Source organism: Stegastes partitus, unplaced genomic scaffold (assembly GCF_000690725.1).
Source record: "Stegastes partitus isolate 25-593 unplaced genomic scaffold, Stegastes_partitus-1.0.2 Scaffold599, whole genome shotgun sequence".
Lineage (NCBI taxonomy): Eukaryota > Metazoa > Chordata > Actinopteri > Pomacentridae > Stegastes > Stegastes partitus.
The window spans coordinates 96,937-116,927 of record NW_007578330.1 but is presented as its reverse complement, the minus strand read 5'-3'; the positions used below and the strand labels follow the sequence as shown (position 1 = coordinate 116,927).

At 40.0% G+C, this 19,991-nt stretch overlaps 1 protein-coding gene across 7 annotated transcripts in view; it reads left to right on the top strand.

Moving 5' to 3' along the window:
* The window catches only part of anks1b (ankyrin repeat and sterile alpha motif domain containing 1B), a 262,428-nt gene that overhangs the window by 155,837 nt on the left and 86,600 nt on the right, over window positions 1-19,991 (top strand). For all 7 annotated transcript variants that reach the window (XM_008289214.1, XM_008289208.1, XM_008289209.1 and 4 more), the window contains one exon: window positions 4,158-4,306. In XM_008289214.1, the coding sequence (XP_008287436.1) occupies window positions 4,158-4,306 (149 nt within the window). The remainder of the gene's footprint in view (window positions 1-4,157; window positions 4,307-19,991) is intronic.

Below are 19,991 nucleotides of genomic sequence, written 5' to 3'. Positions count from 1 at the left end.
TCATTTCTGCTTGGGGTAAATGGTGAGCACGCATCCAGACATCCACATAATGTTAAAGAAAATGTAGTTCATCAGGCCTACCTTACTCCATTGCTCCATATACACAGATATGCAGAAAGCTGAGATGCACTGTATGGTTTACAACTTTCTGCCACAGCCATGTAAGGTTTTTAGCCATTTGTGCTCCAGTAGCTCTTCTGCAGGATTGGACCACATACCCCGGCCTTCCGTGGACAACTTTTGTTAAATACTAACCACTGTATACAGAGAACGCCCCACAAGTGTGGCTGTTCTGGAGATGCTCTGTCATGTATACATCACAGTTTAGTCCTTGTTGAAAGACACTCAGATCCTTCAATTTGCCCATTTTTCCTGCTCCGGACACAACAACTTAAAGAACTGACGGTTCACTTGCTGCTTGTATATCCCACTTCTTGACATGTGCCATTACAACAAGATAATCAATATTATTTACTTCACCCATCAGGGGTTTTAATGTTGTGGGTAATTGGTGTGTACGCACTTTAATATTCATGCTCCAATACAAATACATACATTCCCTTTGGAAAGCAGGACTGAGTGTGTTTCCCAGGAGTGAGCCCAAGGCAGATCTGAAGGAAGCACAGTGAGAAGCGCGCGCACACACACACACACACACACACACACACACTCTCTCTCTCTCTCTCTCTCTTGCACTCACACATACACACACTTGCGCACACACACAAAGACACATCTCACATCCATCATCAAAGCCTCAGTGTTGACAGGCTTATTTACTCAATAGGACAAAAACCTCCATCTCTATCTATATATATCCCTCTGTTGCATCCTTCCTTTCGCCTCTTTTTTTCTCCTCATTTTTCCAGCTTTTATTTCATCTATTTACGCCCACATTTAATCATTGATTCGGCTCCAAGCAATTCCTTTATGATGCGTGCATTCCTGTGTCTCTGTGTCTGTCTGTCTACAGGTCTGTACTTGCGCCAACCTAAGTAAAATGTAGTCAGCACCACTGTCTGTGTTTGCACAGCCATTCACACACATCTGATAGACGTGAGGCCATGCTGCGAAGCTGTGCTACTTTGCCTGCAGGAGAGATGTGTGTGTGTGTGTCTCCATGTTTGCGTCCAGACTGTTGAAAATCAAAATAAAAATAGGATGGCGGCAGATTCTGACAAAGCAGTAAACACTTGCAATTTTCCAGCAGCTTCACAGTGGAGCTGCACAATGCAACGAAAAGAAACACAAGGCTGATTTATTCGAATTCTAGTGACGTATTTAGGGCCTGCGTTTTAGTTATTAAATTATGTTACAAGACTTCTTGTTGTGTCTGTAAATGTGCTTCATGATGCAAACATCTTGGCAAACCTTGGCCGTCTCGCTGTTATGCTAGTTTATCATTACTGCCAGTGTTTTCTCAATGTTATGATTAGAATTCAAATGAACCTCAGCGCTTTCTCTTGGAACGCTATGTGCCCTTCTTGCTGATATTTTTCTGTGTGCTTTATATTCAATTACTTTATTCACTTTATTAAAGAAGTGAGTCAGAGTAATGTTTACCGGTGTCCTTCTACTAGCTGTACAAATGCCTTGAAAATTGGCTGTAGTTTATATGGTTGGCAAACCTTTTTAAACATACAGCTTCATAAATACACAGTATACAATATATACAGCTCAATAAAGACAAGTGGAAACAAGTGTCAAAGATGCAGACGCATACAATAACTGTAGGAGGATAACAAGTATAAAATTCATCTGACAGTTGTCCAGTTGGCCTGAACAATCAGTAAATAGCAGGATTAGTAAACATTAAAGCCATTTAAAAAAAAATTTCACTTACCTTTTAGCAAATCAGATCCTCCAGTAACAAATGGGTGGATGATCAAATGAGATGAGACCAGTGTTGTGTCACCCCACAGCTACACTGTATGACACCAAGATAGATTTTCAGCTTTTTGACTTGATATACTTCTCTGGTAAAGGATAGAAATTGAACTCACCGCTCCAAGACATTTATGTCCTTTTAATAAGAGCCCTTGGTGATTAGATCACCCCATATTGAGAATAACCAACAACATGTTTACATAAAAGCTGCTAAAAATCCTGTAAAAAGAAGACTGACAGTAATTGTTTTGTTTTTTCCCTGAATCTGCCAAGTATGTGGACAACAAATATGACATCTCAGTCCTGCTGTCTGTCAGGTATTCTGTTGTTTCATGAGAACAAATGCATGGAGATTAAAAATTCCTCCTCTGCATCCCAAACAACCTGGCAAATGTATCGCAAAGGTGTTTGCAACCCATGAGATACCAGAACACTGTATATGATGTGTCATTATACGGAACATCAGCAGCAGCCCCACATTGTTTTTGAGGAGGTGAAAATTTGTGGGTGTTGTGAAAAATCACACCATTAACAGCATCCAAGTTAGAACAACAAGGAATACTGCTTTTTTATGTTTCCAGTTTATGAATTTGAAATGAGATCATTGTCAATTAACTTACTGTATCTTTAAGCGACAATCCCTCCGCAGCGATTATGTGACTCTGCTTTACTGATGGTGATGTCAGCCTGTGTGTGTTAATAGTCCTGGCTGGGTCTCACAACGTAATTGGATGACATTCTGGCATCTGATGGGATCCATGAAGGCAGGTGGCAGCTGACAGAAAACGTGTCAGTGTGTGTAAGTGTGTGTGTGTGTGTGTGTTTTGTGTGTGAGCACCTCTCACAACAGTATTGTGGGAAAGGTGTGCTGGTCTCTGTTTTGTGTCTGTTCCACATGATTAAGACAGATGCTTTCTCTCTCTGAGATTAAATTTGGGCTTCTTCTGCAGTCCCCTCTTCTTTCATCCCTTCTTCTTTTCTTTTTCTCATGCTTCCCCCTCTTCCTCTGTTAAATGATCATACACTGGGGAAATTAGCTCTGACTCGCAGTCCTGCATTGAGCTGCATATACTGTGTGTGTGTGTGTGTGTATAAAACTGATACAGACATCAAACTGCACTGGACAGTAGTCATATTTCCCTACTGCGGTTGTTGCTGATGCTTGTCAAGTTACAAAATATTGTCTCCTCTCCTCTTTCTCATCATTCTGTGATTGCGACTGAATTATAGGGTGGGAATACATTATTACCCTTTTTCCACCAAGGTATTTTAATCAGCACTTTGCATGTCAACAGCCAAAGAACCAGCTCTCAGCCAGGTAAACTGCTTCGAGAGCAGCACCAACACTTTGCTCTTTGTTCTAGAACCAAAAACCAATTTTGTCAGACTTTGGCGGCGGTTTAATTGTGACAAACAAAATCACAAAAACTTGGTGGTCTCCAGTTCAAGCAAAAAACAGAAGAAGAGCTAATAAGCTCAATCCAAAGAAGAAGAAATACACCTTTAGTGTGGACATGAAATTGAAGTAGCAGTGTAAGAAAAAACAATGAGGTCTACATTCATCTCATATTTCCTGCTGTTTGATTATTTAATACCATATCACAATTAGCTGGGGCTGATTAATGCCCTTGCATATGCATAAACATCAGTATTTTAACCATTACATTTATTTAAACTTCATTTCATTGTAACAGATGTTCTCTTAAATATCACTGTATAATCGTTGCATCACGTTGTTAGTTGTTTTGGGCTTAGTATGCAAAATTTCTTAAGCTTTTTTAGCCACGTTAGCAGAGTAGAGGTGGATCAGTTCACCACTTTAAGTCCAATCTGTAGTATCACAACTACTCGACAGATTTCTTTTAAATTTGGTACAAACACCTGACAAACTCATGTTTCCATCAACCTCAGCTGTACCTTGTGTTTTGCAAATGTTAGCACAGTAGCAGGCTAAGCTACGATGGTAAACATTGGACTGACTAAACATTCCCGTTTTTAACTGTTGCTGCGTGAGCATGCTGACACAGCGTTAAGTTCCATAACTGTGTCACAGAACTGCTCGTGCAGACTCTTTCCTGTTGAGCTTCCTACATTTTCATCAGTTTTACGAGCAACATCCAAATGAGCAGGAACTCCTGAAACTCTGCTGTGCGATGCTTTTGGTCGTAAGGCTATCAGGGAAAAACAAACAAACCCCCCCCCCCTTTTATTTTTTTTCTCTTTAACCTGTCTCTCACTGTTTTCTCGCTTCCTCATCTTCTCCCTCCAAGGTCACTTGTCCCATGCAACAGTGAGTGAGGGGGAGCACGGTAGCCATGGCAACTGCTCAACAGGCCCCACACCAGACTGCTCGCCCCCCTCCCCCGATACGGCCCTGAAGAACATCGAGAGAGTCATCCGCCCACAGGTGAATGTGCACACACACACACACACACTAATGAATGTGTTGTAGAGGCACCTGATGCATTATTGAACATCACAGCATCCACCCACAAGTAGCTTAAACACCTGCACCCACACACACACACACACACACACACACACACAGACACACACACACACACACAATGGTAAACATCTCAGTCTGTTTCTCTCCTCTTGATTGTTTCTATTTTGTTTCATCTACATTCCTCTCTCTGCCTCTGCTGCTCAGAGACACTCATAGTAGTTTAGAGTATCTAAATTTTCCATTATGTTGGGGCGTATAAACATCACATCTTGGTAACAAAAACCCAGGTAAGCCTTTGCAACCAGGGTTTGAGAGATTTAACCGTGCTTGTTGGGTTTCCAGCTTCCTTTCTGCAATTATGTATGGAAATCAGTGTGCTCTGACTTCCCTTCCTGCGGTACTGATTTGACTCAAACGGCATTTTAAAACAGATTTTTATTTCGTTAAACTTGCCTCTAAATTTAGTGAGAAGAGCATTGTTGTTTGATTATATGTATTTGTATTTGTAAGGCTGTGTTGTACACAAATGTCCGCATTGTCCTGCAATCTCACGTGTAAACCTCAACAATGACAAATCAGGACCAGTGAAAGGCCTGTGTTTTGCTTTGTTGTTCTGTATTCAATTTGCACCATCAAACGAATCAATCAGGTAGCCTACTTCAAAAAGGCTGGTTATCTGTTGTTAATAATTGGGTTGTTGAACCGTTTCTTCCAAGCCCATCCCCACCAGCATCCAGACAGCCACTATAATGTCTATAAGAAAGAGAAAGCAAATAAAAAAAACAAAACAACACGTGCTATACAGTGGTGACACGCAGCCATTGTAAAAGATTTTTACCTGAAACCTTACTGAGTGCCTGCAATTGTTTTCTCCCGCCCCCACTGCCATGTGGCCAGGTTCATTTTTTAACACAGTCGACAATCATTTGATCGTTAAAGTGAAGGTCTGACATTGATTACATGGAGGATCCATTGTTAATGTGATCCAGAGGGAGAAGCCAAGACCAGGCAGCCTGAAGCTACAGTGGGTTCATCATCTACAGCTGAAATGAAGATACAGAACTGACTCATGCATATTTGTGTGGAATGTAATAAAATTGCTGCATTATGATTATTTTGAGGAAGGAACCTCCAGGGCAACCAGCGGAGTGTCAGAGAAATATTCGTTATGTAATGTGTGCCAGCATCATCAAATCAGAAATGGACAGCCTTTCCTGTGTTCCAAACATTGTCGTATACAACTGACATGCCCAGAAAACTTCACTGCGTCTGCTACTTCTCTAACAGAGCTGTATGACAACAACAGAATAGATTAATAATGCGATCATTGCGAATTGCTTGAAGTCAACACTCAGCAAATTCAAATGCAACAACAAATCAAGCTCATCAAGTTGACATTAATTCAGTCCTCTCACTTCTGTCACTGAGCAGATAGTATCAGACACACGAGCGCAGCGCCAGCGTTTCGCACCTTGATGATTAAAGCCAGTTGTTTTCTCAGTGAGCGCACGATGCGTGACACAACACTGACAAAATATCCAACTCAAGTGCTTGCTTAGTGTAGCGATGAATCATAAAATAGCAATTCTCTGAGGCAGAAGAAAAGCGTTTGTCAGTGGGCTTGATAATCACCTTGTAAATCAACTTTTTTCAGGAGTTTGCTTGAATCGAATAATTCGTCATTATTCATGATAAAAGCGCTAGTTTTTCTAATCAGCTTTGATTAGGAACTGAAGAGTTTTAGGGCTGATATTACATGAAATGTTTCTCAAAGATGAACGGATTCTGTTACTCCTCACAACTTGACCTTCTTCTTACCCTCTAAAACGTCCTTTACTGACCTCAACATCTTCCCTTTGTTTCTTTACCCTCCCACCTCCTCTCCCGCCCCCTTCTTATTATGGGCTGTCTTTGGCATGTTAACTAACCCCTGTAGAAGGATCACATGCGGTGCCCAGTGGGCCTCCGCTCGACGTGGAGCACACATAATCAAGGAGCACCACAGTTCAATTTTATAGCTCCTAATTAATTCTCTGGAATTCATTTCATTTCATTTTAGTGCTCCCGCTGGCTATTTCAGCAGCGCACACTGTACACCCGACTCTCATGCTAACATAAACACAAACACATACGTGACAGTTGCAGTGCCCTGTAGAATACATATATATACAAGAGCCTGCTATAGTGCAGTACTGTAGTCTTCTCTGTTGTCAGTGTTGTTATATTAATTTGGTGCTTTGAGCTTTCTAGAGGGGGTGTTCAGGAAAAATATGGGTTGTATTTCAATATGTTTTTTAAACACGACGACACTGTATAAAGAGTTCATCAGATGGTTCACTGCTGTCTCAAAATCAGTTGAAATAATATGTAATTCTTCATCATAGCGGCAAGAAAATTAGCTTGGTTAGGTGTCTTTAGATAAAAATGACAAATACATCTGTCACTGCCTGATCACACGCTGTTGTGTTTTTGCATGAGTGATGGTAAACTTCATAAGCAGCAAAAAAAAAAAAAAAACAGGTAAACTTTCCCGACTGAATATCAAAATGTTAGGAATGGTAACTGAGAGTGTAGGACGTTAGCCGAAAGCCCCCACCATGCCGTCTCACTGAACTGAATTCTTTACTACATTTGGTGGATAATCGAGGTTGATTTGTGTTATTTTGACATTACTGGCGATCATATTTCTCATAATGGAAACAAGCAGAATATGTACATAGTCATGTAATTACTCCTCAAGTCATTTTCTACTGTTTTAATGTTTTCCATTGCAAATCAAGGAGAGTTTTTAAATAGATTACCCAGTGAGACTGTGCTGGAAACTAGCAGAGTTTATCTCACTCCACTGGTGCAGTTTCATATTGAATAAGCAGGGTAACAAATGGTGACTTGTGCAAGAACCAGCGACTGGCTGCCATGGACTCTTTTTGCAGTGTGCAAAGCCTCCCTCCCCCTACAGCGAAGCTCCCCAAGGCTGTTGCAGTACATAAAAATGCATTCAGGGTAATTTTGCTCTTTAAATCCTGGTTTAAAAGAAATTATTCAGCTCATGAACTGCTAATACTGCTGCAGTATTGACCACAAGCCAATCTGATCAAATAAACAACTGTATGTGATCACTTTGTGAAAGTGTGAGGAGATCATGCTATGTCGACTCAAATCCACAGGCTTAATGTTTGGGGCGTTTTTTTTTTTTTTTTTCTTTATCCTTTGCTTCTTGTCCAAACTGTCAGCAGGGCATGTTAGATCTCCACAAGCTCTTGATCGCATTCATGGGCAGATGGGATGCGAAACAGAGAAGAGATGAAAGATGTAGAAAGAGAAAAAGAACTGAGATGCATATACTGCATCATGGGGTTATCAGTTTCATACCCACTGGCTTAGTGTCCTACTTTGCTGTTTGTGTGAAAGTGTGTGTATCTTAGCAGCACATTTTAATAACCGTTACTTGCCTATGAGGATTCTTGGTTATCAAAAACACATGACAGAACTCGTGTTTGTGTCCTCAAAGCCTGAAGCTGGTATCGTAGGCAATCACATGGTCACATCAGACATCACAAAACACGCACACGCATACTTTCACACTGTGTCAAGGGCTGATGCGCTTTTTAGTCTTTAACCCTCTGAGCCCTGGGGGATTGGCAGAGTAATTTCACTACCTTTATGGTTAGCCATACATGCTGTATCTTGTTATTTTCAGAACAGCCTGGGCTGTCTAGATCCTCCATCTATTTATATGATAATGCTTTCAGATTTGTTTATATTAGCCTTTATGTCAAGGGAAAGCAAATTCGCATCTTGAAATTTTAATAGTTTTACATTTATCTTATCATAAAATACTAGCAATTTAATTTAAATTTGATCGGGAGATTGTCTGGAATCTGGTAATGTCAGAACCATGACGCTGGGATGCTGTATGACTTGGAAAATAGGAAAAACATGTGCTGAGTGCATAACGGAAATAAAGGGCAGCATTTTATCCACTGAGGCATTCGCATGCAGGAGCCTACCAGCAGAAGTGGCGAACTGAGAAGCAGGAGTGTGAAAATGTGTGAAGAAATTAGAAAAGATATTAGTTTGCAGAAGTTTGATCCGTCTTCATCACATTATTCATTTGGTATGTACAAATATTTAACAAGCGTAATTACAGAGCTCTACTTCTGGCCTTTCTTGTGATATATTAACATATCGTTGCCGTATAGCTATATTAATATGCTGCAATGATTGCATTGCATAGATATTAATATGTTTAAATATTAACGTATTCATGCAGCTCCGTGAGTAATTCGAACAAGAGAAATAGGTGTGGAGATGGATGCACAGTTATATGCAGGTTGTAGCTATGAATTAAGGATAATAACATGAATTCAATGCAAATTCAAGATGATCTTTTATTTCCGTCACTTCATTGCACACACCAACAGCTAATGTTGCCGGAAGGTAAAGACTTGCGGTTTCATTTGAAATGTGACACACATCACTGTAATAAATGCTTTGAGAGCAGTTTAACTTAAAAAACAGGAGGGGTGGAGATGCAAATTGTGAGGATGTTTCTGCCCAGTGAATCCACTACATTGCCTTATTTCCAGTTCTGAAGGTATTTCCAGAATTCTCTTCAGTAGACTCTTCAAAATTCCTCAACAAACAAAACTAATCTGTCCACTCTCACTCTTTACAAACCTTTTAACGTGTTTCCAAAGTTGTAGTTGTGTTTCTTGCTGGTGTGGTCCAGACACTGACGTGTGTCCTCTTTTTTTCATGAAGAAAAAGAGAGAGAAATCTCAGAGAGAGCAGCAAAGGAAGGGTGCAATAGATGGTGTATGTTCAGAGGAGACAAATATAACAGCAGTGAAATGAAAGTGGAGAAACAGAATGGTAATATAAGATAGACAGATTGCATAGGTTAGGAGCCAGAGGGATGTGCTCTCACAAGTATAGCAGCAGAAACTTGCGAGTCTGTATGTGATGTGGCCCATTAATAAAGAGCAGCTTCTCTGTTTGTCGTCACCTTCCAAGTGTGACGGCGAGTCGTCAGGACCTCACACACCCATGAAGATGCATGTGGATTCACATTATTGTATGCAAAACACACACTGAGATCTACCGTCACACTTGAACACATTGCTACATATGTATGAACACATATGAAAACACATCCAATCGAGCAGATAGCCTCACTGACCACGTTCGCACATTTAGAGTGGAGAGCAGGCGAGGCAGGCCAGCGGGATTCTGAGGCTCGGGCTTGAAGATAATTGATATTTAAATTTTTCACCATGCAGAGCTTGATAGAAATCCCTCTGGATGGTCTGCTTGAGGAAACTGAATGAGTTAAACCTTCACCTTCTGGAATTATTGTGGCCAAGGTGCTCTTAGACAAGCCACCCTCATCGCGCCTTAATTAAAACAGAGTATATAGATTTTAGTGTTGTTGGAGATAGAGATGATTTCTTTTGAGGGGTACAGATAAAATCTTATATGTGCAATTTCAACATTGAAGTAGAGCTAGTTGAAATCATAGTGCAATTATAGTACACAAATTGGACCATCGCAGAAAAAGGCTGTCAGTCCCAAAGATGTTTTAAAAATACCCTGATGCACCAGATGATCTGTAAAAACTCAGAACAGTAAAAGGTTGCTGTTCTTTAATGCAAACAGCACGAAAGCTTTCAGATATTATTGGAATAGAAGATGATGCAACAAAGATAAACCCATGTAAAAATCGCCTCCAGTATTTTTTACCATCTCTGTGAAATTCAAAAGAAAACCTAACATCCTCTTTTCTACAAGAGCCACCTGAGATTATTAAAATTGGTGTTGCTTTTAATCCTCTAAACTCCGAGCAGTTTCTGGGTGCTTTTCGCTCCGGTCACATTTTTAGTTACTGCAGTCTCATTTATCACTGCAATAAAAAGTCCCGCACATCTATGGAAACAGCACAACCATGGATAGAAGTAGAGCAAACTCAAAAACGTCTTTTGTAAAATAAATTTTGTGCAGGATAACAAAGTTAAAATGGCATAAATCACAAGTAAGAAAAACTCTACAAATGCCCTCAGTTGTTGCCAAAACTGGAAAGAAATGGCGACTCCCCATACTATAGACATTTTGCTACTTGCGTTTTGTTTCTGGAACCAAAGCCTGCAGTTCAGCATAAAAGAACTCGTGTTTGTGCCCTGTGAATTTTAGTCGAGGACTGTTTTGTCACAGCTAAGCCACTAATGTCTGTAGAATCTGCTTTGTGGGTTTATTTTTAGGCAAATCTTTAAATGACTAACGTAGAATGATGTGATTTTGAAGAAACATCATGATTTTGAGCTTAGATTTGATGTTTTCCAATGAAACAGCACATCACACATGAGTAGTTCAAGGACCGTCTACAATTTGAAAACCCGCTGATTGTTTCTGTTTTTACAGTTTCCTGTTGGTGGATTTTGGACTTCAGAGGGTTTAAGGACCCTGAAGTATTGTTGTTGTTTTTAGCCTTAAATGAAGTACCGCTTATACGACTCATGTAAGCGAGTAGCTCGTACCATCAGCTCCACTGTGAATCATCATCTTGTTCAACAAGTTACAAGCACACATTGGCTAACTGTCAGCTATCTGCTAGCACAAACTGGTTCGTAAACATAGCATTTAGTTCTGTGTAGGATGTTCCTCTGTTCTTCTGTTCTGCAGACAGAACAAGCAGAAGATACGTTATTCTCTGTAAGCTTGTGGTGGACATTTTCTTGCTTTACAGCATTTTAGACTAAACTATTCGTTGAGTAACCAAACAAAACAATGAAGAGAAATCATAATTATTAGATGAAATAAAACTGGTGTTAGTTGGAGGCCTCACATGGAGATATATTGATGTGGGATAAGCACTGTTTGATCAGCATTTCAGTTTATTTTGATTTGTGGAATCATCTTATTCTTTCAGCAGAAAATCTTCAGATGCTTAAATAAACACACACACACACACACACACACACACACACACACACACAGCTCACCAATCACTTTGGCGTGTAGAACTCATTAATCTGCTCACACTCATCAATCAGTCAGCTTCTGAGGTTGTGTTTGTGCTGAACACACACACGCAGTTACTTGATGATCTCGTAACAGTGTCGCGCCAGTCAGTTCATCTTCCAGGAAATTTCCTAGGATCTGTGCATATTTACAGTACATGTGTGCTTTACATTTCTCTGAATATGTCTGTGCATTTGTGCCAGCTCTTCGTATAGCCCATATTGTCGTGTATTTGTGTGTGTGTGAGACCAAACATGCCAACACAGTCAACAAACAATCGCAATCATAGAAGCTTGGCTTCAGAGAACGGTGTCGGGAAATGGAAAATCAAGAAGGAGGGAAAAAAAAGGATCAGTTTACTTTCACTTAGACTGGTCATCACTGCTGCACTGTACCTGAATGTTTTGCTCAGAGACCTTTTTGTTTGTGTGACTAAAGAGATTTGCTTTCCCAGCCAGTTGTCCCAGAGGAGGGACGTGGGTCATACACCGCTAATTGACCTAACTCAAGCTAGTGCTAAAATTCCTCTGAAGGGAGTTAAACATCCAAGCAGTTTCCTGGCATTTCCTGTCAGTATTAAAATGATTTTCTGAAGTGTTTTGATCACTTCAATAAATCATGCACTTCATAAACATCATTAGTTATGTGCCAAGAGGATTGCTATCCTCGTCTGGCTTCTGCACTGCATTTTAAATTGCGTGCCACTATAGGTTTAGTGGAAAACTGCTTTTATGTTTTATAACAGATAAACAGAAGATAAATTGCTTCCAGTTCAAATTGAGCGAAGTTTGCTGAATTTCTTAGAATTTTAGATAATGGATAACATGAAAGACTGGTTCATCTGATTGAGGGAAGGGGTAAATAAACACAAGTGGAGTGATGACAGAGAATTATAGCGAGAGCAGTTACAATAATATAGAGGTTCTTTTGTGTGTGGAAACAGGGGCGAAAAACAAGCACTTAAGTCGGAGATTGCAAACCAACCCCAGCTGGATATAGGTGCAGGACAAAGAACAGCAAGAAAGGAAAATAAGCTTTTGTCCCCACGCGGGCCTCCTTTTTTAAATATGCAAACATATGAACGACAATATCTTTTGTATATCTTAAATAATGCTCAATATCTGCAACTTCAATGGCTATTTGTCATCTTAACTGTATTTATAAATGTTTATGAAGGGAATTTTTCATAATATGTCCAGTAATACACTTGTGTCCAGTTTGAAAACCAGTAACAAAGATCACTAATAATCAAGTAAGTGGTGCATTTGGCAGACGAAGCGTACAATAGGCTCCTAATTTTTGCTCTGTACAGCCCCACAATGGATCTGAAATAAAGTAATCAAGATGTGATTAAAGTGTTGACTGTCAGCTTTAATTCAAGGGGCTTATCAAAAATATTGTTCAGAAATTACAGTCTTTTTTTATTTTTTATTTTACATAGTCCCTCCATTTTTCAGCCTTAAATGTAATTGGACAGCATTCTAAATAGGTTATATTGCCTGGATTGAAATCCTTTGTGGTAAATGACTGCTTGACGTCATAGATATCACCAATTACTGAGTTTCCTCCCTTGAGATTGATTGAAGGCACATCAGTTGAGTTGAGGTCAAGTGACTCTCTCTGCCATTTCGGTACATTCAGTTTCTTTGCCTTAAGAAACCCTTGGTTTGCCTCCACGGTATGTTTTAGATTGATGTGCTTTCAGTTTTGCAGCATTTGACGGAATCTGAGCAGAAGGTAAGCTTTATACTCTTCAGAAATCATCCTGCTGCTTTTATCAGCTGTTACATCATCAATGGAACTGTATTTTTTTTTTTTTTTTTAGAAGTTTTTGAGCCTAATCTGGCATTTCTGTTCTCGAGTCTTAAAGGGTTTGCGCCATTGGGTAAACCTTGTATTTATATTCATGAAGGCGTCTCTTGATTGTAGACTTTGACACTTTGACAGTTAGAGCATTCTGAACTTGGCTCGATGTTGTGAAGAGGTTTTCCTTCTATGAGAAAAGTATTCTGCAATCACTTCAGTTGTCTTCTGTGGTTTTTCAGGCCTTCTGGCGTTACTAATCTTGAGAATGCATTCCTGATTTGGCCACTTCTAAAGTTTCTACTTCCTATCTGATATGTGTGTTTTGATTTTCCAGCCTAACGATGGCCTCATTCACTTGGATCAGCACCTCTTTGAACCACATTTAGCGAGTTTCCATGAACAGATACCAAAACCAAATCAAACTCCACGTCTTGAAACATGCCATGAAATCATGAGAAAGCAGGCCACAGGTGGTCACTAGTTATCAATTTGTTGTTCATTTACTTTTGAGCCTTTGAAAATTAAGAGATAATGTAAAAAACTGTCTGCGATTCTTAAATGTTTGATAGAATAGTTCAGTTGAACCACTTGAATTAAAGCTGAAAGTCCACACTTCAAATGCATCTTGATTCCTTTATTTCAAATCCACTGTGGGGATGTACAGAAGCAAAATTATGAAAACTGTGTCACTGTTCAAAAACTTCTGGCCCCGACTGTATTACTCATAAGTGCTTCTACTTCCTAATGTATTATGACTCACTGAGGAACTGTTCCAATTTAAACACATAATTCTTACCTTCTTTTGCATTCTGAAAGTTAAGTTGCTGCTAATCAGCTAGTCCTGGTCCGTCCTGTCTTATGTTTCCTTGTCAGGCTGCTCTTGTGGCGGTCCTCGATGTTATTCACTTGCCTCTGATCTCTCATCCTGAAGGCAGACTTTAACTTGTTCTGCTCTCAATTTGCTGATAACTTGAGACCAGAACCTGCAGCAGGTGGAGAACTGGTTCATTTGCTGCAAGCTTACTGAGGTGGCCATAAAGGAGACAATGGAGCTGGAGTCTTTCCACAGGATGAAAGACTCATTGGGGAGTTTAATGTCATTGAGAAGCGTGTATACAGCAATCTGACCAGCCTGCAAATAGGGAAACACAAGATGGGATTGGGCTGCTAAGTTAGCTGTAGTGCCTGAACTTTCAAAATAAAATAATTGCATATAGCACCTTTAAAGGTTTTTTTGTGCCATTCCCCCTCCTTCATTTTCATTTGGAACTAGAGAGGCCGTCAATATGGGAACCAACTACAAATAATCCAACCACAACCATAAGCTCAGTGCAAAATGCATTGAATGGCCGTAACTAATTGTTGTATTTCTTTCCCTCTTGTCATATCTGTCTGTGAACCAGACTTAGGTGTGGAAACAGACTTGTATAAGCTGGTGCACAACACACAAGTGGAGAAAGAGTAGCAGGGAAACCCTCCAACCATCAGTAGAGACTCTCACACTGAGCTGAAATGAAACAAGTGCACATAAATTAGGTACCATAAATAAAATACTTTGTGAAGTTTATGCTTTTTTGTGGGCACTAATCTCTTTCGCGTTTCCAGCATGGTGTAGGAGATCACTCTTGGTTTGTTCGTAAATGCATGAAGGGTCAACAGTTTCAAAGGGAGGGACTCACATGCACTAAGATGCACACTTAGGTGGAAAGACTGCAAAAACTCATAGTAGAGAAGCGCTGACTAGGAAACACTCTGATGGACTGTACTTCAGTGATTGTGGATGGAGCCTTTGTGTCTGGAGAAATGGGGGTTTACGCCCGAGCACATGAGACATAGTTGAGCTATTAGGGGAGCACTATATATGTTAATGTGGCTGAAATTGTCTCAAAGCGTGTCAGCTGAGTGAAACTTTTTAAAAAGACTTCTTGAGGGGAACAATCAAAAAAAGAAGCTTGATCATTAGAATAAAAATATGGAAGAAAACAAGCGAAAAAGCAGAATGGAGCAGACCCAAAATGTACCAGAAGAAAGTAGAAGTGCAAAATCAAGAGCCGAATAGTAGAATAATACTTTTAGGAGTTGCACTTAAGAGTTTGTTTTGGATGAGGGGAAAAAAAGGAAGGGGTGTTTGGATGTTTACTGCTTTTATTCTCTATTCTCTTGTTCTTGTCTCCCTCCTCTGAAAGCTGATGTGTAGCCTGCTCTGCTCTTCTGAGCGTTTTGCCTTCTGAGTGTGTGTGTTTACATGTTTCTGTGGACGTGTGAGGCAGCTGAAATAAATACATGAAAGGACGACAGCAGAAAATAGAAAATGCTCACTACGAGAGACATATGCAGCGCTCCATATTCAGCATCATTAACTCTAAGCTAATGTTAATAGAAGACAAGTTGCCCCAGCAACTGAAAATGTCAATTAGAACCTGAATCATAATTGCCTTTCAGTTCCCTGCTCATGTTTAATTGCTGCTGACAGCCAGGAAAAAGACTTAAAAGAAACAGCAATATCATTGAATAAATAATCCCATTCTTTGGTGCAGATATATATGTTGTGTGCTGTGTGGCCTTGCTTTGCCCAGTAAATGCTGCTTCAGTTTAGATTTCATGTATTAGCATTAAATACACCCTTTTCTACTCTGCAATATCTTATCTGGTAGCTGCAATAATTTTATGATAATTAATTATCACATTTTTAATAAATTAGCACATAATTGCTTGGTTTTGATTTTTTAGAACGCTTTCAAGCAAACTGCAAAGCATGTCTCACCTCGCTTTATGTGTGTTTTTGCTAATGGGTGTGCCATTTATTAGCACCCAGACACATTAGTGAAGTGTTAAACGACATGTTTTCCCCCAGGGAAGCTGTTGCATGCGGACAAAATGGTTTCTTCTGGAGTTTAGTCAGGCATGGAGGACCTGCCTGCCTGTGTATGTGTGTGTGTCACTGTGTGTACATCCGTGTGTCTGTGCTCATTAATCCCCTTCCAATCGGCCATGACATGTTCATTAGCCTGCCGTCCGTTCTCATTGTTAACGCTAAGCCTCAGCCAGTGCCACGGTATGTGCGTAACTTGTTGTTATATGTGTCAGCGAGTCTGTGTGTGTGTGGGTGTGTGTGTGTGCGCGAGCTTTTGATGAACTTAAGTTTTGAGAGAAGTCGTTGGAGGCAAACAAGAGCCAAATACACAGTGACAAAGCAGAAATAAAGACAGCAATAAAGAGACGTTTTAACAATGAATAGTTGAAGCTGCCTTTAAAATCATTAATAGCTTACATGGCTCACAGTAGAACACACGCAGACACACACAGCCTCAACCTCCCACTTTAAAAATACCACTGGGTCACATCACAGCAGTTCAGTCATTCTGGGTTGATGACTGTTTCGTCTCATTTTGTGTCCTTGTTGTTTTGTTGTAGAGCCTGCAGCAAAGTAAATACAACAGGTTCTGTTTGATGCAGGAACATGATGTGAAGAGGTTTAATATTAAAATGAGATGGGGCTTCTTTTTTTTTTGTCTCTCTTAGTTTGCATACAAAGAGCTCATAAAAATGCATAAAAAGTGCTTTGTATTTCTTTAGTAACATGCCCAAAGTTCAATAAAAAGACGAATGAAAAAAATGCATGGTTTTGACAGATGGCTTGTGTAACGTCCCTCTCCTTGCCCAGTCAGGGTGATTCCCTTTTAGGCTCATACATCATTGTCTTTATTCCCTGTTGACTCTCTGGGCTGCTGTGATCTTGTCTGGTTGATGCATTGGTCCTTTAAACATCCCTGGTCTCTTTTGGATGTTGCTGCTGTGGTGTTATTCCCCACTGACCATCTGTCTACAGAGAAAAAAGGTTCTTACTGCTGCGACTGTGCTGTGTTCTGTTCTGTTGAGGTGGCTGCGGTGTGGACCGGAGTCCCTGTGGTGCTTACAGACTGGACAGGTATATGACAGTAAAAAATGGTGTGTCCTGAAACACGCACTGTTGGATTGGCTGGATATAAAATTGTACATATGAGAAGGCCTTCAGTCATGCAAGACCAGAAGCACAGCACCATGGTGACCCTCGGGTTTAGTTATGTATAGTATTATTGAGCAATGTCTTTGTCTCCATGTTACAGTTAGTTGGTGTGCGAGACCAGGATTTTCTATTGCTTTTAACATTCTCTCTAAGCGATAATTTTAACGTAGAATTCTCAACACAGCAGTTGTTTTTAACTCATGTGTGGATTGAGTGTGTCAAACGGTGTTGCAGCTATGAAATCAGCCGTTTAGCTGCAGAGCAGGAGCTTAAAAATAGCTGTTAAGTGACTGCCAGTTAACATGTTGTGTTAATGGGCTGGGGTTCAATCCCTATTTCACTTTCTTTTAGTCATGATCCGTTCTGCTGGAACACCAGAAAAAATATGTTAGTGAGAACAACCTTATTGAGAGTTTCGTTTGTGTTGAAATGCAGTATATGTGAGCACAGGGAGCCGGAGAGAAGGAAACAGATGTAAACCCTGGTAGACAGGAGATATGAAAACACAGTAACCTGCCCAGTCCTTGTTTATTGGTTTTAAATCACTCTTCAAGTTTCCACAACCTCCCAATGTCCCTCAGCTTTACAGTTTCCACAGAACTCTGAACTGTGGGCATATGATCAAAACTGATGGTAACATTAGCCACATTAGCTGCAAAACATGCGAACACTAAAGATTTGCTTATTGTGGGGACACTGCTATCAAAAATAAATGACTTGAGAGCTCTTGAGATGTGGATATAAATAAAACAGACTGGGAAAGTTAGACGTATGAGAAAATACCTTCATTTGCTTCCCAATGAGATGAAAAGTTTGTTCAGTAAAACAAAGCTGGCACCACCAACTGGTTAGCTTAGCTTAAAGTAAAGGTAAATCCTACCAGCACTTTTGAAACTCACTCGTTAACACATTATATCTTGTTTATTTAATCCTTACTTAAAACTGTAAGAGCAACACTTTGTGTGAAAGTGACTGATAGATCCCCCTACACTGGCTAACTGGCTGAAGCATCATATTTACTGTACAGGCATGAGAGTAGTGTCAATATTCTCACCTAGCACTCCTAACAAGACAGCAAATAGGCATATTTTTCAAGATATTAAGCTATTCCTATGCCACATTTCTGTTTTTAATGATAGAAACACCCGGAGCATTTCAAGTCTTCACGTTAAATTTTAATAAATTGATTATTTGTAGCTTCCTTAATTTGACCTTATTTCACTTTTTCCATCCTAGATTCTGTTCCCCATCTGACTTCTTTTTCCGCCCTCGATTTCTTTATTACCACTTTCTTAATTGGAATCCTGCACCTGCCTCCTATCTTTCTTCATAGCTTACTTCTCGCCTGGATCCTTCCTGTCTTGCTTAAAATTTTCACCTCTTTCTAATTTCTGGTTTTTGTTTTTTTTCTTTCTAGAGTGTTTTAATTTTCACTCATTATCTTTTCACCTTGGTAGTTTTTTTTAATTTCTCCCTGTCCAATTATCTTTTCATTTTACATCCCCTTCTCTTATTCAACCTATTTTCCCGCTCTTTTGTTTTTCATTTTCAGTTCGGGGAATCTGACAACTATTTCAAAACCCATAAATAAATGGAAAAGAGGGTCCTCTCCTCCTCGGCTTTCATCTGTTTTTTTATTCATCCACCCTCCCTCTTTTCTCTCAGGGTTCAGTTTTTGTGCCTTGAGTCACACAGAAGACAGCGAAGGTCTTACGAAGGTTGCCCCGTTGTGTGTCTGCCTCTCAATATTTCAGGATGTTGTTTTGCATTTATGGTTCACTGTATTGATTCACTTTGCCTACATTCTCTGATGTGTTCGCACACACACACACACACTCACACACAAACACAACACGCCAGCAGGGTTTTGACTGCCTGAGCTGTTTGTGAAGCATAGCAGCAGGTTGTTGAGAGCTGCAAATGCCTCATTATGTAAGATGTGTTTACCAGATGCCAGTCTACAGTTTCAGTTGTCCTCTGCCTCACTTTATCTCTCACTTGCAGTCATTATGGCTCTTACTCTGCTTCTTATCTGTCTTACCTCTCCAGTTTTTTTTTGTTCCTGTTCGTCCATCACTCTTTTTCTTGCTTCCCAATTCCACATTGCAAAAAAACCACGTCAATAGCTACTGTATATTTTCTATAATGTCACACACATGTTTAAGTGTCACAACTAAAGTGCACACGCTCACAGACAAAAATATGTTTCTGTCAATAGGAGGCTTTTGCATTGACTCAAGATAATTTCCTCTGGGACTTTTGCCAAGTCATAAATTCCCGCCACGACTTGGTAGAGGATCACAGACTGTATGACATCAACTTTCCGTAGCTCGCCATCTTTCACAACATGACTGGCATACATGGGCGATGAGTAAGGTGCTGGGATTCAACTCTACTGTTCTACTGACAAGCACCAGTATGATTTCTTTTTAGCTTTGCTGCATCATAAGGCTTGACTGGGAAACACTACATGGGTTAAAATGAGAAATACTCACACTCTGTGCTAGTTTTAGTTCCTGACACCTCACTTCTGATTGGGTTCAGTCATGGCTGGCTGATGTTTTTGTTGTTTAATGCCGACATTACCTAAACCTTAGCCATGACTACAGCATGCTAAATCTAATTTATCCTTTGGGGACGACTTCTTTGTTCACAAATGTACCAATGCTGCAAGAATTGTCCCAACAATGTGACCACATAAATATGTCTGCAGAGTCCAAGGTAAAAGTCTGGTGCATTTAAAAACTTGATTCATAAACAAATCCAATTTGTCAAAAGAAAACACGATCAGTAAGGAAGGATTGTAAAGAATCAGCATTCATCAGA